This window comes from Tetrao urogallus (assembly GCF_951394365.1).
Source record: "Tetrao urogallus genome assembly, chromosome: 18".
Taxonomy (NCBI): Eukaryota; Metazoa; Chordata; class Aves; order Galliformes; family Phasianidae; genus Tetrao; species Tetrao urogallus.
This window is the reverse complement of record NC_136831.1, coordinates 8,632,018-8,654,707: the sequence shown is the minus strand read 5'-3', so window position 1 is coordinate 8,654,707 and position 22,690 is coordinate 8,632,018. Positions and strand designations below refer to the sequence as shown.

The 22,690-nt window shown below is 47.8% G+C and overlaps 1 protein-coding gene across 1 annotated transcript; it reads left to right on the top strand.

Moving 5' to 3' along the window:
• Positions 1-942: 942 nt before the first annotated feature.
• CFAP52 (cilia and flagella associated protein 52) lies at positions 943-20,167 on the top strand (the record flags this gene model as incomplete). Its single annotated transcript, XM_079544291.1, has 14 exons — positions 943-1,012; positions 1,765-1,964; positions 2,634-2,770; positions 3,675-3,803; positions 4,846-4,945; positions 5,383-5,496; positions 12,500-12,600; positions 13,281-13,451; positions 14,766-14,914; positions 15,897-16,042; positions 18,046-18,197; positions 18,748-18,850; positions 19,083-19,194; positions 19,974-20,167. 14 exons carry the CDS (start codon positions 943-945, stop codon positions 20,165-20,167), a joined length of 1,878 nt encoding a protein of 625 aa, XP_079400417.1.
• Between the last annotated feature and the right edge of the window lie 2,523 nt (positions 20,168-22,690).

Below are 22,690 nucleotides of genomic sequence, written 5' to 3'. Positions count from 1 at the left end.
GGGTCCTGCAGCCCCTGAGGTTACCAGGACTCACCTGGGCCAGGCACCGATCCCCATCCATCATGCTGCAAAGGACTTCTTGTTTGTTCTTGTTCCAACCTGCTGATTGGAAAGCAGCAAGGCACTGCCTGGCATTTATACCTCTGCAGCCCACGCAGCCTTCTCATTTTTGTGTTGCCATAATGACAGCAAAGAGCTGTAAAATTGTACGCTGTTAATACACGAGCCTTAACGAGCATTTCCTGATTACCTGGCTCCAGACTCCTCAGTGTTTCTTGCTGTCTGACACCTGCTGGAGATTCTGTCCAGCTCCACATCCCTCGGAGCTCCCTCTTTCCTTCCACAAGGCTGTTTCCTTTCCGCAGAGATGTGCAGGGTGCCTGGCAATGCACAGCCCTCCATCAACCAGCCAGCCTGACCTTCCCCTCGGGCTCCAGCACGCTGCCTTGGGAAGGGCAAGCAAACACAGACCAAGGACTGCTCTGCAGAGCCCTGGGTGTGCTGCAGAAGCCTGCAGGTCCCTTCAGTGCCCTGCCTGCTGTGTACGTCAGGTCAGAGCTGTAAATCACAGTGACTGCTGGTGCCACCTTGCTGGTAACCCGATGAGTCCCTGCCATGTCTAAAGAGATGCTGCACCACTTTCCTCCCTATGCTTTATTCCATTACTGCATAAAGCTCAAAATTCTTGGAGAATAAAAAAATAGCAGCGAGGCTTGGTGGCTCGGGGGACTCCTCATGGGCTATGAAGAGCTTTCCTAGGGGCTCAGCACCGCCCTGGAGCCCAGCACCGCCCTGGAGCTCAGCACCGCCCTGAACCCAGCACTGCCCTGCAGCCCAGCACCGCCCTGAGTCCCGGCCCAGGCCCCGCCCGCGGCCCCGCCTCACGGCGCCCCCTGCTGGCCGTTGCCATGGCGCCCGCGACGCCATCGTGAAGCGGTGGCGATGGCGACGGCGACGCCGGAGGAGAAGGAGGCGGGGAGGCTGGAGCTGCGGGCAGCCATCGGCTTCAATGGTACCTGCATTACCTGGGGAGAGGAAAGAGAGGGGTTGTGGGGGTAGCTATGGGGGTATGGAGCAGCTTGGGGCAGCTGGAGGGGGAAATGAGGCACCGTGGGGGCAGGTGGAGGGGCTGTGGGGCACCTGGGGGTGATGGGGGGCAGGTTGGGGGTAGGTTGGGGGGCTGTGGCTGTATAGGTGCCTGGCCAGGAGCAGAGCTGTGCACCACATCCCTGTCTGGGGGCAGGAGCTCAGGGAGAAGAGATACAGGCTTCAGAGCAAGCAAACTCAGGCTGAATAGAGGGATTCGCTGCTTATTTATGTCTAATTGCCCAGCTTACTGGAATGAGAGAAGCTTCGTTTCAAAATAAAATCAAATCCTCTTGCACAAAGCACAGCCGAGAGCAGCCCTGTGGCTTGGCAGTGGGGTCAATAATTGGGCTTTGCAGCTGCCCAACGTCCTGAGAGATTTGCGGCTGCAGAGCTGGTGGGGTGGCCTTCACAGACCAGCAGCTGCTCACGCAGGACCTGCTGTGATGAAGGGCTCCGTCCTGAGGGCCGGGTGGATCTCCTGGTAGCAGTAGAAAGCACAGCTCAACCTCTGTAAAGGGCGACCTCGAATTGCATATGGGGTTGTGCTGCTCTGGGTGGCAGCTTCTTGGTTTTGCCCTCGTTGTGAAGTCTAAGAGTTTGGGGAAGCGTGAGCAGGAAGTCCGCCTGCAGTCCCAGGGTGCTGACAGGCAGCCTCGAGCTTTGTCCCTCCGGCAGGACACATTGCCTCAGGCCTCATCTGTCACCCTGACAACAAGCACCTTCTCTACCCGCTGGGATGCACCGTGGTTATCCAGGACCTGGCCAGCAAGAAGCAAACCTTCTTGCACGGCCACACCAACAACGTCTCCTGTGTCGTCGTGTCAAGCAGTGGGAGCTACGTTGCCTCTGGACAAGTCACCTTCATGGGCTTCAAGGTGGGCAACCCTCGATCTTTAACCACATGACACTGTGAAACATGGGGTTCTCTCTGAGCAGCAAGAGCACTTTGTACCTGTTTTTAATTTTGATGGAAAACGGATGGCTGTGTGGTGGGAGGGCGCTGCAAAGAACGGGGGATTGCGGCTGCCCTGCTGTTGGATGTGCCTTGATGTTTTGGCACAGTATTAAATGCTCTCCCTAGGATCAGGGTAACTAAATTGAGGGATTTCTTAGTCCTGGTCCTTTTTATTGAAAGTGTTGTGGACATGTGGCAGCCTAAATCCCATTAGACGTTAATTGGTAAACACTGTCACATTTAAAGTTGTTAATGGTTTAATTTTTTAATGCTTATTTGAAAAGAGCCTGAGGCAGTGGGAAGGAATCAGTTATTTGCTTTTTCAGCACTTTAAAATCTCAGTCAAATACTCTTCCACAATAGGTTTCATGTAGTAAACCTTGATTCTGGAATGAATCAGAGCTTCTAAGCTGGAAATTGGAGTAATACTTGGTACAGCACCTGATGTGAAGCATATCCCTATTGCAGTGCACTGGGCTGAAATAAGCTAGCCTTCTGCTGGGCTGCTTCTGAGAAACTCCCTTCCTATCAGAGCGCTTCAGCATTTCACAGCTAATGCTCTGGCTCTGACTTCTGCTCTGCACTGCAGGCAGACATCATTCTGTGGGATTTTCAGAAGAAGGAGTTGCTTGCCCGGCTGTCCCTTCATAAGGGCAAAGTTGAAGGACTGGCATTCTCTCCGAACGACCTTTATCTCGTGTCACTGGGAGGCCGGGATGATGGCAGGTAAAGTTTCCCCTTCCTGAGGAATGATTCCTGCCAAGTTGCAGGGCGCTGAGGGACGTACTGAGGGGATGCTCACTCCTCCTCCTGGCACCCTGCTGACGTCTCTTCAGAGCATCCCGTGTGAGGGAAGCAGGGTTGGCACGCCGGTGTGTAGGGCAGGGAAAGATGAGGGGAGCAGCTAATTCTGAAATTGGCTTTGTCACCCAGAAATGATATGACAACTGCATTGTTGTACGGTCCTGAAGGACTGCAAGTGGAATAAAAGGCCATTTTAAATTAGATTCTATGTAAGATATTTCACAGAATTACAGAATCACAGAATTGTAGGGGTTGGAAGGGACCTCCAGAGATCATCGAGTCCAACCCCCTGCCAAAGCAGGTTCCCTACAGCAGGTCGCACAGGTCGGCATCCAGGCAGGTCTTGAACATCTCCAGAGCAGGAGACTCCACCACCTCCCTGGGCAGCCTGTTCCAGTGCTCCGTCACCTCACTGTACAGAAGTTCTTGCACACATTGGTGCAGAACTTCCTATGCTGCAGTTTCCTGCCGTTTCCCCTTGTCCTGTCTCCACTCACCACTGAAAAGAGTCTGGCCTCGCCATTCTGATATTCATATTCCATATGATTTGACTCTTGCTCGGGAGGAGGAATCCACCAGATGCACATCCCCACCTCCTTAGCAAGAGATGTAAGCTGCGATTCCATGTATTTGTGCGAAGGCTTTTCTTGGATAAACTGTCTACAAGGTGACTTTTAGTGCTTATCAAACTGCAGGGAATCAGACCTTAGTGCTTATCCTTTTGGGGACAGACTGCAGGAAGAAAAGTTTTGGGTTTTTTTTTTCTGGTAAGTTTTTAAGTAGCATTAAAAAGCAAAGTATTTTAAAGCCTTTCCTTCTTCTGCAGCGTGGTTGTGTGGGATGTCCCAAGAAGAGAGGCTGTCTGTGGGAGCCCTGCCTCGGCCCGGAGCGCAGGCAATGTGACCATCGTGCAGTGCTCTGCCTGCAGGGACGAGATGTTTGTCACTGCTGGAGTGTAAGGCTGTATTTACTACAAGAACCCCTGTGAGGAGAAAAAACCCATAGACCTGTCTCCTTTTTCAGAGCCTTTACTTAAATAGGAGGAATATTAAACATCACTGTGCTCGTGGTTTTGCTTTGTTTTTCTTCTCAGTGGGCTGATGGATAACCAGCAGCTTGTCTCTTCAAAGCATTTTTCCTTGTTCTACACATAAGAGCGTGCTTTCAAAGCAGCACACACCAACCAGCATGCTTCATTTCTGTTCTTTACGCTGGGATTTTTGCTCAGAGGGAATCTCAGCAGTCCTTAAAATATTTAGTTCCCAGTGTTTGCACAAGAAAAGTAGTCAATGCACAGCTCCAGGCAGCGCCCCATTAATGCAAGGAGAATGATATCCTGTGAATTGTTGGATCTTCTCCTGTCCTTGGCAATGTACAGCTGGTCCCTGGCCTGTAACACAAGCTGTTACAAGAAGTCACATTTCCCATGGGTCTGAGGCAGCCCCCATGTACCTACCCTGACTTTTAAACCTGCCCAGGTCCCGCAGTTCCCTTTAAATCAGGGAAAGGCTTCGATGCCCTTGGCTGCAGTTGCACTTAGAAGTGTTGGTCTTTGCAGTTGTAACACTCTGTGAAATACAGGGGTGACAGCAGTACTCTGTTGGTTCTTAGTTGTCAATCCAACTGTGCTAGAAAATAGTTGAAAGTGCCTGGTGCTGCTCATTTGCTGTTCTAAGAAGCAGGGTTCCCACCGTGCATGTCTCTTTGGGGAATTAATATCCAGGTTATTACGTGCCTTCCCCATAATTCCAGTATGAATTTTTGCTGAGCCTTTAAGATTTTTGGCTTATCTGGAAAAAAAGTTACCGTAAGAGACAGCAGAGAAGACAAAGGATTGCTTCTGGCCTCCCCGGTGTTGTTCTTTTTCCTCCTGATCAAAATTGCAGCATAATGTAACCTCATAAAGGTTGTTTCATTCTCCTAATAATGATTGAGCTGGGATATTTCTGGCATCAATTCCATGCACGGATTTGGTTTTCCTCTGTGCTTTCCTTTAGTGAGACCATTCGAGTATGGGAGCTGGATCTACCAAACAGAAAACTCCGACCAGTCGAATGCCAGACAGGGCAGCTGAGAAGGGTGATCACAAGCCTTAAGGTGAGCATCAGCCACAACGATTTGGCTGAACTAAGCTGCTCTCTGCAGGGTAGAGACAGGCTCTGAGCTTTTATAGTGATGCTAAGAATGCTAATTATGACTGCATGGTGGCACTGTGGTTGCTACACGCTGGCTCATGGCAGATGGTCTTCCACAGGTTCTTTATCCTGGGAAAAGTCTTTTGAATGCTTCGGAAAGGAAGCAGCGTGCACTTTAGTCAGGGGCTCAAGAGAATTCAACTTTTGCTTCAAAGTATTTGGTTGGGAAACATTTTACACAGATCCTTGTGAGTGCTGATGTGAGAGCAGTGGCTGTGTGCCCTGAGGGTAAATCCTGGCAGTGTGCTGAAATAAAGCTATTGATGCAGCACAGAGGTAGGCTTGGGACAGGAGCCTCAGTATCTGGGCCACAATCCCTTTTTTCACTCTTCCTTCTAGATAGCAGATGATGATAATTACTTTTACGTTGGCACATCAACTGGCGATGTCCTGAAAGTGAACACAAGGAACAAGCTGATGACTGATTTTGGGCCTCAGAAGAAGTTTTCGTTGGTGAGTAGAAGCTCTGTCTCTTGCATCGTTTTCCTTATCCTCCTCTTTATTAGTGGCTGAAATTAGGACAACCTCCAGGAGAACCATCAGAAAGCTGGTGCACAAGCTCACATCCTTCACAGAGGATGAGTGGAATGGGAGTCAGTGTGGCTGTGTGTGACGCAGTGATGTTCAGGTGAAGAGAGCACTGTGAGCTGCTGAAACAAACAGAATGGGAGCACAGCTGAGGAGGGGCAAGGACCAGAGTAAAGGCAAACTGAAGAGAGAAAAACTGAGGGGAGAGAAGAACAGCCTCTGTCCTGTCTGTGTGCTTCCTGTGTGCAACCAGAGAGTCCTGGGATCGTAGCTGTGCCAGCAGAATTGCCTGTGGGTTAAGTGGGTCAAGAATGGATTCAGCTGAAAAACGGCACCTGCAGCAGGGCAGTTTTTGCAGCCGTGTTATTTACAGGAGGGCCTCACAGTCAGTTACCAGCACAACTGGCTGAAAATACAGTAAAAACTCACAGGTAAAGCATGTCTCATTTTCTGTTAAACCTAAAGATACGGCTTGGTATCAGTTACCCCCACTGACCTCAGAGATGGAAATCTACGTGCTAAGAGTTGCAGCGTCAGTGACTCGAGTCAGGATTTATAGGGCAGAGTTTCCTCTGCAGCCTTTTAGTGCCAGCTCCCAGTGCTCTTGTTGGCCCTGCTTTAGGCAGGGAGGGCTGGGCTGGATCAGGGCTCCCGAGGTTCCTCCCAACCCCTGCTGGTCTGTGGGTTCTCTCTGAAGCCTCGTCTCCATCACGACTTTGTTGTATCACTTTGTTGATAACCATTCACCAGTACTTCATTTAAAGCAGTGTGCCCTACATGCACCAGGCTTGCCGTACCGAGTGCTACCATCACAGCCCTGTTTGAGTAGTTAGGTTCAGTGGGTCCTCCCAGGCTTTGCTGGGATTTCTGTGGCGCTACTGAGAAATTAAAGTGTAAAAAACTGCTTCTTTTTGGCTCCTGTTTTGAGAGGTTTGGTCTTTTACCCTTTTCCCACAGCACTTGACATTACGTGGCTGTCTGTGCTCACAGGCTGGGCTCCAACTGACGTTATTTGCAGATTTCAGTGTTCCACACTTTTGAAAGTCAGTCCCTGGAGTCTGTGTGTGTTGGCACCTGTGGAATACACAATTGGGTTCTGCCTGGAAGAATCTATTTAAGTGACTTTGCTCAGCATCGCAAGGAGCTCTGGCAGAGCCTGCTATCTAGAATTCAGTGCTTCTGGACCACATTAAGGTTTCTCAGCTAAAACATGATCTGTGCTCTTTCCTTGTTCATTGCTATTATCTGTGCTCTCCCATCTCATGTTATTACATTATTATTATTATTATTATTATTATTATTATTATTATTATTATTATTATTATTATTATTATTCTACCCCTTATGACCGATCCCTGTAGTAGCTTCAGCTTCCCCACTCATGAGGCAGAGGTCTTACTGAAAATAGCACTGTAGATAACACAGTTAAAGAGTTTATCATAGTGCTTATGCACAGCTGGGACAAAAATGAAAAGGCTGTGCAGCGTGCATCGGCTCTATTGCTTTCTGAGTTCTGAGAGCTCAGCCTCCTGACCTCAAGGTTCCTTCAACAAAGTTTCTTTGTTTGCCTGCAGTTGGGACTTGCAGATCTCTGTGTAATGATCCACGGACAGGAATGTGTTCTGGAGGAGGAGCTTTTGGCCTTTTGTTGGCAGAGAGTTGTAATGAGAAACCATGGGCAACAGCTAGAACGCTTGCTCTTGATTCCTCTTTATTTGTTGCTGTGTTTGTGGCTTTTTGGTGGAGGGGATGATATAGAAAGAATTCAAACACTTTCCCGAAAGATTCCCTTTCACAAGGTTGAATGTATTTTGTGATTCTATTAAGAACCATGAAAATCAGTGAGCAGAGAGAGAAGCAATAGAGATGGAAGTGCTGAATATACTGCTGGAGAAATTGTCCTAGAAAGAAGCAGGCCTTGTTGTTTGGGGTAAGCACGAGTCTGACAAAAAGTTTGAGAGAAAATCATCGGTAATTCCCAAATAAAAAGCTGTTCTGGACTCGTTTATCCAGACCTTCTGATCTTTGCTTTTAACATGCTTACATGTGAACCAGTCATACAGACCTACATAGATACCAGTCACAGCGTGGTGCTCCTGCATTACCAGAGCATGCCCACCTCCCTGGGAGTCCTTGCAGCCAATGAGGCCTTTAAATATTCTCACTGTTTATCTATTCCAGAAGCTTGGAGAAGTCATCACACTTGGTTTTCCCACTTGCTTTGTAGGAATGTAAGGAGTTTAATTCTGTGTGCATGCTAAGTGACAAGAGTGTACGCATTTTGTTTTCCTGATAAATATTCATCACACTTATGATTTCTAATGCACATTAGAGCTCTTGTGGATACATCTGTGCGGTTTGCTGTTGCAACAGCCCTCCAGCAGTCATCCTGCAGTGTTTTGCATCCATCTGTAGGTGTTCCCATGTCCTGGCAGAGGTCTTGGTATTGAATATCCCTTCCCTTTTTAAACGCTGGCATGATTTCAGTCCTATATGTAGTATTACACGCACAGCCTGGAGCACCTGGCTGCAGCCACACAGCATTCTGAACTCCCTTTCCTTCTGGAGTGGGGGAAATGTGCCAAAAGCCTTTGAAACAAACCCTCACAGAAGATACACGCACTTTTGAGACCATCACTGAAGAAGCAATCAGCTGGGGTTGTTAGCAGGAGGCAGTGCAGTTTGGAAGTCGAAGGACAGCCCAGGGCCTCTTAGTGAAAAGCAGAGGCTGAGGCCAGACCTTCTCCCCATCCATATGAAGAAGAGCTTTGGAGTATCGCTAGCTTCAGCTGGCATTGCTTGTAATGGTGAAAAGCTGAAGAAAAACAAGACCTTTCAACATGCAAGAGGCTGACAGGATGCTAGGGAGAAGGTAAAATCCCACAGTGGATGTCACAGCTGTCAGCCAGCCCTGGGGATGAGACCCGAGCTACCAGGCAATAACCCAACTTACATCTTTTTACTTTGGTGGTAGGCAGTGGCAGCTAGGTGAGAGAAACTGTGTGTGTGCTTTGGCAGGGGGAGAGGCAGGAAGACATTCACAGTGCGGGGCTATTTGTGGTTTCCATCCAGCATCCTCCTCTATCGTGTTACTCAAAATGATGCTGCGTGTTTGGACACTTCTGCTCATAGGCTCTTCTGTCAGGTGCTCTTTTCCTCTCTGCTCTCTTCCATGACTCTTACCAATGCAGTGTCTAACATGGGAAATTCATCAGGATCCCAGTGCAAAGCAGTGTTGTATCATCAGTGAGAGCGTGCTGGTGCGCTTTTATCTCCAGCTGCTCTCAGACCCACCCTCATACTTCCAGCTCTCCCTTCCTGGCTGCATACCACGATCCCCCTTTCTGCCCACCCAGTGCACATCCCTGCACACAAACTGAATGTTGTCACTGTGCTGTCAGCAAGCCCTCTCAGTACACAAATCTGCTTAATGTCTTATGACAGAAGTTTCCAATTGTAGCACAGCCTTCAATATCAGAAGAGTATTTGTGCAGGTATTTTTTCAAGTAGAAAACACAGCATTTATCAAAGCAGAAGTGTTCTCAACCTTGTTTTCACAAAATGTAGTACATCGTATTGCTAAACCTAGGAGCAGCGATGGCTTCTTTTTCTGCAGAGCTGTGTGTATTCCATGAGATGCAGCTCTACCTGTGGCATGTAGCACTTAGCACCAACAATTCCCAGCTCCCTGCCTCCCTCCTTTGGAACCACCCTCGTCGCTTTGCTGCAGTTCCCCCTCCAAAGCTGTATGTGTGTGGGCATCCCTGCAAGCCTTGGCAGCAGCGTCACCAGGGAACTACAAGACAGTGGCGTGCCCTGAAACTCCATCCTGGAGTAACCCCACGACGAGCAGGCCTTGAAAGAGGGAGGTTAGCTGCTGCCCAGTGAGGGGGAGGTGTGTATTGAAAACAACTTTGGTCGATCTTAGAGAAACGTTGCCTTTAGATCTGAGAACGTGTTTACTGTTCAACGTGATCTGAAGTTGTCTTTGTTTCTGTTTTGAAGAGGAGTGGCACGTTTGAAGCAACTTGTTTCACATCTCAGTGGAGTTCAGTGCATTGCTGTCACGTCTGTAAATACAGTTTTACCATTTATTCCCACTGCAGGCTTGAGGAGCTGTAGGGTAACCACTCAGATACAGAGTGAGATGCAGGACTGCAAATGGATTTTCAGTAATAGTCAGATATTTTGCAAATAAACAAAATATTTTAAGAAGGTGGACTGGATTTCACAGAGCACCCGAGAACTCTGCGAGAGATCAGAGTGGGACAAAGAGCAAGTATCCCTGCGGGGAGGGAACACACAGGCTGTGCTTGTGCTGGCATCTTTGTTTATCATCACACTTCAAAGCTGCGGTTGCCTTTTGTAAAAGGTAAATAATGAATGGCGATATTTTTAACCTGGGTTACCCTCTGCATTTCCCCTACAAAAGGACTGCCAGTGTTATAAAGCAGAGCTCTGGCTGCATCGTTAATGTGAGCTGCATGAATAAGGAGAGCAACTCCCAGAGCTGTGTTCTTGTGGGGATTCCAAGAGCAGCCAGGAGAAGGAAGAAGCACAGTTACTAAACCCGGCCTGAAATCAAACTGTTTTTGAGAGCTTCACAACCAATCCCGGTCCCTTTCACGTGTTCCTTTTTTTCTCTTGATAATACCTGCTTCCCTCCCACATTACAAGAACCAAAGAGAATACCTGCTCAGTCTCAAAGTGGCTCTAAGAACCCTAATTAGCAACAAGCAGAAAGCGGTAATCAGGTCAACTATGGACTCACAGGTGTGATTTTCAAGGCTGCCACCAGCCGTAGAGCTGCACCCTCAGGGCACAGGTAGGTAAAGCAGCCTGCAACAGAAAATACTGCAGAACAGCGGATCCAAAGACCCTGAGATAACAGGGGTTGGTAAAACGCTGCCGATGCCTGGTCAGAAATTTTGCAAAGCAGAGTTTGGAAACAGCTCTGCTCGCGGATCGTATTTTTAATTAAAAACACTCCCTTTGTTCTCGTGCTTAAGCAAAGAATGTTTGCATGAAACCTGGCTCCCTGCCTGGCACTGATGTGGGAGCACAGCATCCAGTGCCTCCCAGCGACGGCCGTGACAGCAGTGGGCTGCTGCTGCTGGAGGCAGGCTCACAAGTAATTGCAGTGAGTGTAAATTATAAATCAGGATTGGTTTTATGCCAGTTGGTCGGGATTTCGTTCCCTGCCATCCACGCGGGGTTGATCCCAAGGTTGCTCAGTCCCTAACCTGCAGTGCAGGCACAGGATTGATGGAACACCAGGCAGAAACAACCAAGAAGCTTTGGTGATACTATGCAGGATAAGGAATTCATCTCTTTTAGGCAGCTATCTACATATTGGTGTCTTTTTTTTTTCTTTCCATTAAAAAATAGAAGAAAGAAAACATCCTTTGCTTCTGCTTGTTAGGAAAACAGAGCCAAAGTAATTTCTCCACATTCAGCAGCCTTTCTCTGTAGCTTTTGCAGCATCTTTTCTAATAGCATTGACCTCTAAATAGCTCAAATGTCACGTCTGTTCTCTTCTGTCTTGATTTCTTTCTCACATTCCTTAGAGCTTCATTCCTTTCCACAGAGAAAACAGACACTTTCTGGCTTTCATTCTTTTAAACACCCTGTAGTGTTTAATCCTGAAATACACCAGGGATGGGCCAGATTAATGGCTGAAGAGAACAGAAGTGCTGGGTGCTACTGCTTAGATTTCAAATGCTGGCTCCTGTGTATGTTCAAAATTCAGAGGTCAAGTACTTGGCAATGATTCCCTCCTAAAGTATAGATGAATCATTATTCTGATTTACTTGTCAGCTCTGCTTTGAGAATCCACGTCTTTTTGCTGTGACAACACGAAGCTCTGGGATTCTTTGTCCAGAAGAAACCCCACCAGTCACAACTTGTGTTCTCTATGAGCTCGGACTCAAAGGCAAACATCATAACGCTGTGAAATTACATCCTGTATGTGTGGCTTTGCAATGGAACTTAGGTTTCAGACCAAGTTTTTTGTGGCTCCTTTGTTTTCTTTCCTTTTTTTTTCCCCCTCCCTCTCTCCCCAGAATGTTTTGCTGAGTGAGAACAACAAGGTCTGACCCCAGAGAAATGCTCTCACCCCTTTTGCAGCCACTTTGCGACTGTCAGAAATGGTCAGTAATGGATCTGTTGTCTGTGTATGGCAGACCAACACTACTTGAGGAGGGGAAAACAGCAGCAGGCTGACTTAGCGAGGCTGGAAACGTTGTGGCAGGACTGGGGATTGATTTCCTTCCAACTGTAGTGTGGTACTTCAGCTGCTGGAAAAGCATTTCTGCTTTTCCTAATGGCTGACCCCCTGTGGGTTTGCTCATCTTAGCTAATAGCTGAAGCTGATGGGCTGACTGATTTCCAAAGCCTTTCTGCCACAAGTGTGTTTTATCAGTGGTGTGTGTGAGGTGGCACAGGATGCTTCAGACACCGAGAGGGGCCTGGAATGCAGGGGGTGCATCCTAAGAGCAGCTTTGCCAAAGGGTGCTTAGGCTGCGTTTCATCTTCTGTTGTTTTCATCCTTCTGTCGTTCATCTATAAAGAACCAGTGGGAGGCAAAGTGGAGGTACTGATATAAAATGTGTATATTGCTTGCTGGAGCAAGGTAAGGATGTGTAAATTCCTATGTGGTCCCGACTGCACGGAGGGCTTCGTTTTGATGCTGTTTACCTTAAACTCTCCCACTGTAGATGTTCATATATGCCTGTAATTAATAACTTTTCTTTCCATTCCCTCCAGCAAACCATTCTTCAGTCTGAGTCAGTCAGAGAGTGCTGATAGAGCCATATGTGAGCGATGTGGACACCGCCATGGGGAGCATCATTAAGGCACCGAGTTATTCAGCGTGGCTGTGTTTGCAACTGCTTCCATCCAGTTGTGTTTTAATCCCCTTCTCTCCTAGGGAGTCACAGCGTTGCTTTTGCTGAAGACAGGAGATGTAATAGTTGGCACTGGAGGAGGAACTGTGGCGCTCTGTAAAGGCTCAAACTACAAAGTGATGAAGTGAGTCTGCAGGTGGGGGGATCAGAAGGGTAGAGATGATGGCTGTGCAGTAAGGACCAGTCCTTCCTATGGAATGGCACAATCCAAATAAGCCTCGGGTTTTTTTCAATCCTACAGACAAAAACAGGTGTTCTTAATCTAGATGTTATGTTTGCAGCATAAGGAATTTGAAGCAAACTGGAAATTTCTGGGTGCTTCTGCGTTACATTGCCCTACTTGTAGCTCATTTTAAATGACCGTTGTCTCCTGGTAGGCATTAGGAGTCAGATGCTGAACTGATGTAAAGTGGGACGGGTCTGTTGAAGTCAGTAAAACCATGATTTACTTACATGTTCCCTTACACCACCTGAGGAAGATGACTATTTGCCATTTAGAAAGTGTTTGCTGGAGAAAGTGCTCTCTGATTTCACAGGAGTGTCTTAAAGCGCTGGAGTGCTCGCAGGGCTTTCTTCTGCATGTGAAATAGCTGCAGGCTTCACTTTTCAGTGGGAGATTTGAAAATCAGGCTTGCAGCTAGTCACTGCATTGTTTGAATAGGCAACTTCAGCACACAGCTCAGAAGCAGCTAAGCTCTGTACAAGTGTAACATCCCCACGAGTTCTAAGCTGAACGGAGATGTTGTTCAATGCAGGATATTTAAGTGCACTTGAGCAAAAATAAATCCTGCTTTTTCTTACCAGGACCATTCAAGTTCAAGGTGGTGTCACTTCCCTGACACGCAGAGGTCAGGGCCACCAGTTCTTTGTGGGGACGAAGACGTGCCAGATCTATCGGGTCAACTACACGGCCTTTAAAGAGGAGCTGATCACCACCTGCCACAGTGAGGCTGTTCACGACATCGTGTTTCCTTCGTGAGTACTGGCTGGGATGCTTTGGGCTGCCAAGGGAGCTGCAAGTAAGGTCAGGAGCCGGTTGTTTCCTTCCCAAACAGGGAATGGCAGCTTGATCCCAAAGAGAATGTTGATTTGGGGCATGGTGCTGCGTTGCTTCTTGACGCAGCACAGATGATCAGAGCTCGTCAAGGTGTAACACAGCGGACAGGGGAAGTGCAAAATGCCCTCCTCCCTTGTCAGCGGCCTGAAAAATCCACTTACTTCTAATTTAATGAGTAAATCACTTGGTGCTTCAAGGTAATGTGATGCTGATGTTCCCAACTGGCACATCTGTGTCACAGAGGTGTTTGGATGAGCAGGCTTCAGTGATGAATGTGAGGACTACGGTTCCATATCTTTACATGCCCATTTTAAACATCTTATTGGTTAGCTGCTCCTGAGCAGTGCATGTCACTGAGCAGGAAATACAGGCTTAATTTCCCTGTTCTGGTGTATTTCAGGACGCCTAAATTGCTGATGCTGTTCTGCTTTGTAAAGCACCTGCACAAGCGTGGCCTGAGAGAGGCTGCACTTTTGCTGGGCTGATTTTCCCTGTCCTGCTTTGTCTTGCTGGTGATTTTGAACAAAAGCATACGGTGCTCTCTAAATTTCACTCTCTGTCGTATCCAGAGGATACGTGCTTTGGTCGTCTTTGTGCATAACTGATGTATTGCCTTATGCCAGTTGGAGTTAATCTCATCCTGTAGAAAGCAGCGGTGGTGGCATAAAACCATGCCCAAATGTCTCCTTTTGTTTGTTGCTTATTTTAAGAGCTCATTTCAAAGAATTCAGCCCCACAGGTTTTGAAATGTTGCAGGTCTTTTTTATTCAAACGTACCAACTGTACTATGAAAGGCTTTTACCATTTCCCCTATTGCCTTCAGCAATGTTAAATAGGAATCACCCAGTAAGCAAGATAAAAAATGACATCTTTACAATGTGAGGCTGCTGTTGGTCGTCGATGTCAAACCTGGGCAGTCAGCACCTCTACCCCCACTTTTCTCTCTACTGTCTACAACACTTCAAGTTTTGTAGGGATTCCGTCTGGGAAATCAGCATCCCGACTTCACTAAAGCAGGGAGATTTCCTTTTGCTCCATTCGAAATTCACCGTACACAGGTGCCAAACCAGGGGAAATCTTTGTGATAAAGGTCTTTCAGTCTTAACGATGGTGATCCCTATTGCGTGGATCACAGCTGAACATCGGCAGCAGCCGAACTTTAAGGGATGAGTTAAGATCTGATGCAGAAGCCGTGCTCTCCTCTCATTAGCCCTTCTCTCTGACCACCCCAGGGGGACTTCAGACTTGTTTGCAACCTGCTCCAAAGATGACATTCGGGTATGGCACACCCCAGAGAACAGGGAGCTCCTCCGAATTGTCATCCCCAACATGACCTGCTATGCCATAGAGTTCATGAGGGATGGCAAGAGCATCATTTCAGGTAATGGGCATTCCCAGCCCATGGGTGAGTCCAACCTGAAAGCGTTATCTAGTGTAATAAATGTCATCAGTACGTGAGAATGAAGACAGGCATGAGCTGGAAGCTCTCGCAGGTGATTGCTGTGACCACAGGCCTCTTTGCTAGCTGCTGGTCCAATGGATGTTGCTCACAGAGCACAGATCCTGGCACCGTAGTTGCAGGATTATGGGGAAGGGGAGGTTCCTTGCTTGAGATGTGATTTCCAGCAATCCAGAACTTCTGTTGGGTCTTATTCAAAAGGCCTAATTCTAAAATGTTAACACTGATGTATGGAGCAGACTAATCTATAATGTACGTAGAGCAACTTTGGCATAAATTTGGTGCCTGTTGCCACGTGCAAGTTGTCTACACAGGAACTGCTGCAGTTCTAGAGTAGCAATGCTGCCCCTCTGCTATTACCAAACCAGTTTGAATCATAGAGTCATAGAACAGCCTGGGTTGAAAAGGAGCACAATGCTCATCCAGTTCCAACCCCCTGCTGTGTGCAGGTCGCCAACCAGCAGCCCAGGCTGCCCAGAGCCACATCCAGCCAGGCCCTGAATGCCTGCAGGGATGGGGCATCCACAGCCTCCTTGGGCAACCTGTTCCAGTGCCTCACCACCCTCTGGCTGAAAACTTCCTCCTCATATCCAACCTAAACCTCCCCTGTCTCAGTTTAAAACCATTCCCCCTTATCCTATCACCATCCATCCTCATAAACAGCCATTCCCCCTCCTGCTTATGAGCTGCCTTCAATTATTGGAAGGCTGCAATGAGGTCTCCCCAGAGACCTGACAGTTTGCCCTCAGCCAGAACCAAGAAAAGGTATTAAATTTTAATAGTTTATGCGAGGCTACACAGTATAAAGGAACATAATAAGAAAAGGGTTTGTTTGTAATGGAAAGTAACGACAGCATGAGGAAAGACTCTGTGCCTGGATGATCTGTTTCTTTTTGTTCATCAGCTTGGAACGATGGAAAAATCCGTGCCTTCATGCCAGAGAGTGGACGGGAAAAGTATGTCATTAACAATGCCCACAGCCTGGGGGTGACAGCGATCGCTGCTACTAACGACTGTAAGCGGATCCTCAGTGGAGGAGGAGAAGGGCAGGTAATTTCTTGCTTTGAAAGCCCAGAGCAGCTTTGTGCCTCATCACAGGACCTGGGAATTATCTGAAACTGCTCAGTCAGAAAGGAGCTATTCTGAACTCACACTTGAGCAGAGGACCGGGTTTGAAAGCATTAGCCTTTGATACGTGCAAATCTCTTGTTCTCAGAGGGTTTCCTATGAAACAATGCCCCGATTTCTTCTGGCATGTTAGTCTTGAAAATCATTCTAATGCAGAACATGCTCTTAATCCTTCCTCGTTTGTCTCTCCCCCCTGTTTGGCTTATCTGCATTAGTCACTGTTTGCAAGCCTGCTCTCGCTGTGTTCTAGCACAGATTTGCTTTCTGTCGTTTCTCCTGAAGCCCTGGTCCAGTCAGATACAACCTGTATGAATTCAGTTAACAGCACAACATTCACCTTCTGTGGCTGTGTCGCCTATGGGCAACTCCCTGATGCTTTGGGTTGGTGTTACCTGACTGAGGTGGTAAAGTTAATAGAAGACTCTAATAACTTGACTTCCAATACGGTTATGAAAACATTCCAACACAGAACTCAGAAGGCATCAGACTTGTTCAATAATATTATTCCAGCAGTTAAAAAATAACACCGTGTTCTCTGTCTGCTCCACACGCTGCCTTTCATTGTGGCCTTTTGCAATCTGTAAAAGAGACACTGTTTTTTCCTAAATTTTAAATCATACAAGCATTTTTTAAATATATTAAAATAGATTTGGAAGGCTCGCGTTCAGTTTCTTGCTTTGCTTTGGACTTCCTCCCTGCAGTCTGGCGTGCTCTCAGAACCAGACGTTTAAGTGCATCCTGATGGATTTAACTGCTCTTAATGCTTTGTTTCTGTACCCTGCTCATCATGTGCAGTGCGCACGCTGAAGATTGCACAGGAAATCTTGAAGAGTGGGGCTTGCAGATCTCAAGCAAATATCCCCGTCTTTCTAAATCAGCTTGTGCCTCAGCTCTCCTGCAGAGTGATAGAGAGTGGTAGCAGCAGCACTGCCTTGTCTCACTGCATAAAGACATCAGAGATGATGAGCCACTTCAACCCTTCACTAATAAAAGCACAGTGAAGTACCTTGGATGATTAGTGCTGGAGGATGCAGGGGATGGAAGACCTAGATTCCGTATGAGCACACAGAATGGCACAGGCTGCGGTTAGTTGCTCTCTGAATTGAAAAAGACAGCTGGGACAGAATTAAAGCTAGAAGGTTGGTTAAGTAGAAATGAGAACTGCAGGGGGGCATTTGCTGCATTCATTCAAAAGGCAAAGGAGTGCTCTGAAATGCTAATGGTTCTGTCAAAATCAATCATCTGAAAGCTCTGATGGCCGGGGTTGCTTGAGGTATTTGAAGGCTCTGATCATTTAGGCAGCAGGAATTGGACGTGTCCGATTCGGATCCCATAGGTAACTTAGCATCAGACTTGAAAACATGGAAGGTGAACGTTCTCTGCTTTGGATCTCAGCGTGCAATAGTAAATTCGCACTAGCATTTGACCTTAGTGAAATGTAAAAGCAAATTGATATCACGAAGTTTGGCACTTATGGGACAGCAAATGCAAGGTGTGAAGGATCAAGTGGAAATATTGCTGCCCTTACCTCCACTGGGAAAAGAGATGCTTTCAAGACATGTATTCCACATGAAAGATTCAAAGAGCTGTTTTGTATTTACTTGCTAGCATTACATATGTACCACAAGTACCAGGTAGCTTTTCAAATTCAGTTTCAGAAGCACTGTTCTTCAATCCTTAAAACACAGCTGGAAATGCATCATGGATTATTCTCTAGGTGCTTATTCTCGATGGAGAAATGAGTGAACTGAAATGTGGGTGAGTTGGGCTCTCATTTAGAGCTAGAGAAACAGAGAGCAGCCTGTTGAGATTCTGTGGCTATACAAGTTGCAAGGGAAATGCAGGGCTTGGGGAAGCTGTGGGCATTCTCCTGAGCTCAGACAAAACTGGATGGTACAGAGTTGATGTTTGCTGCTGATTTCCAGGTGAGGCTCTGGGCAATTGGTGAGAAAACTCACAAACTGGAAGTAGTTCTGAAGGAGCACATTTCTGCTGTGTCTTGTATTAAGATTAAGAAGAATGACAAAGAGTGTGTCACAGCCAGCCTTGATGGAACCTGCATCATCTGGGATATCAGGTAAGGAGGGGGGTTGGTATTGCAAGGTGCTTACAGTGCTGGAAGTGTCCGTGTTGGGTCACTGTGTCCTATTTGGGACACCGTATGGTGAGAAGGAGGGGGAAAAGAGCCTTAGAGAACTAAAATGGGGAAAGATGGGAAAGAACAATCAGTCAGGAAAGGTGGAACTTCCAACACCGGAAACTTTTCAGAGCAGTTTAGACAAGCATTGGTCCCGAGCTGTTCTGCTGTATCAGATCCAGTTCAGATTCTTGACAAGCTATTGCAGATCTCTACTTGTTCTGCACTGTGATGGGGACAAAGACTTTTTTTTGCATAGCGCCTAGCAAGAAATCTATAAAAATCTTTGTTTTGTGTGACAGCAGATCAAAAGTCCCGTGAGACAGCATGGTGGGGAACAGAACTGATGACCCCGATAGGTATCATGAAGCCCTGAGCTCATCTAAAACCTGTTAACGTTGAAGATGTACAGCACAAGTAGAGAGAGTTCAGGCAGTCAAGGTTTGGGTTTTGACCTTACTGCTTGCTCTTGTTTTGGGGTGTTTTGCAGGCGTTTTACAAGAAAACAAATGATTCTGGCCAACACATTGTTCAAATGTGTGTGTTACCATCCTGAGGAATACCAGCTGATCACCAGTGGGACAGACAGGAGGGTAAGCCAAACTACAGCAGTTCTGTTGGTAGTCATTGCAGAACATCTGGTTATAGACATTTCATAATCACACCAGGCTGCCATCAGAGCAAGCTGTGCCAGCTAGGGAAGCTTTTCTGGGGAAGCAGAGGCTCGTGATGAAGCTCCTGTACTTCTGAAGAAGTTTGTAGGACAGCACTGACATCTTCGTGCTGTTTATGCACAGCTGAACTTGTCTCTTGTCTGCTCTCTAGATTGGATACTGGGAAGTGTATGATGGCTCTGCTATCAGAGATTTGGAAGGCTCGCTATCGGGTTCCATCAATGGGATGGACATCACATCAGATGGGGCAAACTTTGTCACAGGTGAGTGAGTGGGTGAAACTAGAAGAGAGGAGGCCATGTTAAGACCAAGAAAAGCAAGGCAATGAAACAAGAGTCTTGGTAAAATAAGAACAAAATATAAAAGAAAATTCAGCTGCAACACAGAATAAAACAAATTGCTGCAGAAAAATACTTTGGCAGAGGCTGTGATCCAGACATGGAAGATACTATGGTTCAGTGTTGCAAGATGTAATTTAGAGGTGAAGACAGGTTCGAATGTTCCCAAGGGAGCACAGGGCTCCTCATTTGTTTTCATCGTGTTTGCAGTGCACCTGACTGCTTTTTTCCAGGTGTCCTGCTGGCACTGTTAGTTTCCTGGTGCACGTGGCTCCAGGTTCCATTCAGCCTCAGGCTCACATGTTCCCAACTGTGGTGACATCTCTTCTGGGAGCTGACTGCTAGCACAGGGCCATGCTACTGTGCACACTGAGCTAAGCCAGCAGGCTTTATGCCAGCACCAGTTCCTTTAGGGAGCCTGGTGACACTGCTGGTGAAGGGCCTTTGGAGGACCTGCCACACTGGTAGCAATTGCTATTCAGAGCTTACAGCAGGCTGCTGGTGCAGGGCCTGAGTGGCCTAATTGCCACCACCTCTCTGCTTCAGCTGAACAGAGGTAGGCTTTGCTATAATGCTTAGGACAGCACATCCCATCCTTCCTCAATCAAAGAGTGCCCAAGTATTCACTGCCTGTCAGCCGGGAACGAAAAGCAGCACAGCAGGGCTCTGCGTAATCCTCCGTTCTCCCTTTGTGCCCAATGCAGGTGGTGACGACCACCTGGTGAAAATGTGGGACTACAACGAGGGGACGGTGACACACATTGGAGTGGGCCACAGTGGCAACATCACCCGACTCAAGATCTGCCCTGGGAAAAAGTACATCGTGAGCGTGAGTGCCGATGGTGCCATCCTGCTCTGGAAGTACCCTGCCCCTAACGCAGGAGCTGCTGCTTCCTAAGACAGCCCTGCAAGTCCGTCCTTCTCAGAGCTGAGGTTTTTAAACCACTTTTATTATTGGAGGAGATGCTATTTTTCTACTCTCTGGTATGAATTTACTGGATCTTCCAGATATCCTTTCTAGCACTGAACACACAGGCCTGGTTTTTAGCGGGGAGGCTAATTTCATCTTCCACTTAGTTTGGAGTGGAAGTTTTCACCGCTCCTGACAACCGCAGGCTGTTACAGCACTGCTGTTTGGTTACTGCCACCTTCCCTGACAGCCCCCCAGTCTGCTCTTGTTCATATGGCCGCTCATTTGGGTGCGCTCTCTCCCTCCTCTCCTCCCAATCCCTTGCTGTCCCTTTCCTTAATGAATAACTTGTTGTGTAAATTCAGTCTTCTGTGTTCATTTTAATTTGTCCTGATTGAGGAAAAAGCCCTCAGCTCCTGCTCAGCTGTTTGACTGTGAAACTCTTGAGTCAAGCTCTTAAATCAGTGTTCTCAAAGGAATTTGGGGTCTTCGGGGCTTCTTCGTTTTCAGTGCCCAATTTAAAGCTCTGTTCAGAGGCCTGATTTCCAAGAGTGAGAGCACAGCTATTTCCAGCAATGCCAGCTGGACGCATGCAAATTCTTGGTCACTGCCCTAATTTTCCAAATGGGTTCCAAATATGCATGAAATACCAGATACTCATGCTGGGACAAAACACGTATCATGCCTGGTGCTGTAACTGACAGCTCTGATGGTACAGCTTGCTCGAAGATCAGTGCAGGCAGCCGGTCTATGAAGCGATGCCAATAGAGTAAATCTTCCTTTTGCATGCACTGATGGCCTGCAGGAGTGGAGTCATAAATGAAAAGTGTTCAAAATGTTGGATTCCTAATGTTAAGACTTACAGAGACTTAAGCTAACTAATATTTCATGTAGGTACTGTCAAACCCAGACTGATTTCATTAGCTGTTTTGGTATGCAGAGGTGGATAGAAAAGTAGGATTGCTCGTCATTCTTTCTACGCCACAACAAATGTTTGCTGCTCATAGCACACCCCTCTGCTCTGGCTCTGGGGGTATCTGTGCACATGTTGCCCATCAAACACCGTGCAGCTCACAGAACCACAGAATGGCCCGGGTTTGGAAGGGACCTCAAGATCGTGAATCTCCAACCCCCCTCCCACAGGCAGGGCCACCAACCTCCACATTTATTCCTTCTGCTTGAAATATCCCTGCTCTTATTAACAGTGTCTGGAACAAAGGAATTAAGTCATTCCTTCCTCTTTTTCTCTGGATTGGAGGCTCGTTGCTATGCAGCTGTAAACACTCCAGCAGGTTTTACAAGCTCTGCAGCAGCGCTCAGTGTGGCTTGGAAGGCAGGATCAAACCGCTGGAATGTGGGATGGACAGGCAAAACATTTGTGCTTGTGTAGGAGAATGAAAACAGAGCTGTGTGTGGAGCCAGGCAGGCAGCCCAGCAACCCACGTCCTCTCTGCCCAGCCAGGAGCAGCCTGGGTTGCTGCTGTGCCAGCCCCAGCCCACTCCAGCAGTAGATGGGGAGCCCAGCAGGGCAGGGCCTTGCCATGCCAGCTTCCCAGGAGCTGCAGGTCACTCTCACTTCAGCAAAGCAATTCTATTCCACCCATCATCAGTGATGAAGGACAGCCCTGTGAGTGAAGGAGATCTCTGATGCTTAGAGTGAGCGCACTGTTGTTACCCAGCAGCGTGGCAGAGGCAAGCAGAGCTGCTCCCATCACATCAGCAAAGCCCAGAGGTGTCGGTGCCAGCAGCTCTGTTTGCACACACGCTGCATATGCTGCTGACATCTCTCCCCTGCACTGCTGCGTTCCTGGCAGGAGCAGCAGCAGCAGCAAGGCAGAGAAGCAGCAATGCGTGGGCAAGCTACCGTGCTGCGCTGTGCTGTGACAGAGCCCTGTGATGTGAAAATGGAGTGAAGGTGCTGTCCCTGGAGGGCAGAAGGGTACGCAGGGATGGATGCTGCAATCACAGCCCCGTGCCGCCCCAAATTTTACCATCCCCTCTGCACAGCATGCCTTCAGCCCTACGGAAGTGCTCCCATCATCATCCTTGCCTCACTCCACCCCAACACAACAGCTCCTCAGTGTGTGTTTTCAGCACGCCGGCACCTGAAATAACCTCGTAGTATTCACTGAGATCCCTCGGTGCCTCGGGGTGCTGCAGGTGTGTGGTTTTGCTGGAACACAGCAAAACTGCAGCAAGCAAAGCACAGCTTGGGAGCAACACGAAGCTCTCTGCTCAGCTCTCATGTTGGGAGGAACCAGTGGAGCAGGGGGCAGCGTGGTGCTCCCTGGCACAGCAGCACTCGCTCACCTGCCTCAGCGCTGCTGCTCTGCCAGCGTGTTCCTAACAAGGCAGCGCCCATCCATCTTTAATGCGGGCTCTAAATAACTTAGTGCGCAATCTATAATTTAATTAGACGGATGAGAGTGAGCGAAGTGTCAGGAGGAAGTTGCACCCTCCCTGGGCAGCTGTGCCAACGCATCGCCACTCTTTCGGAGAAGAATTTTCCCC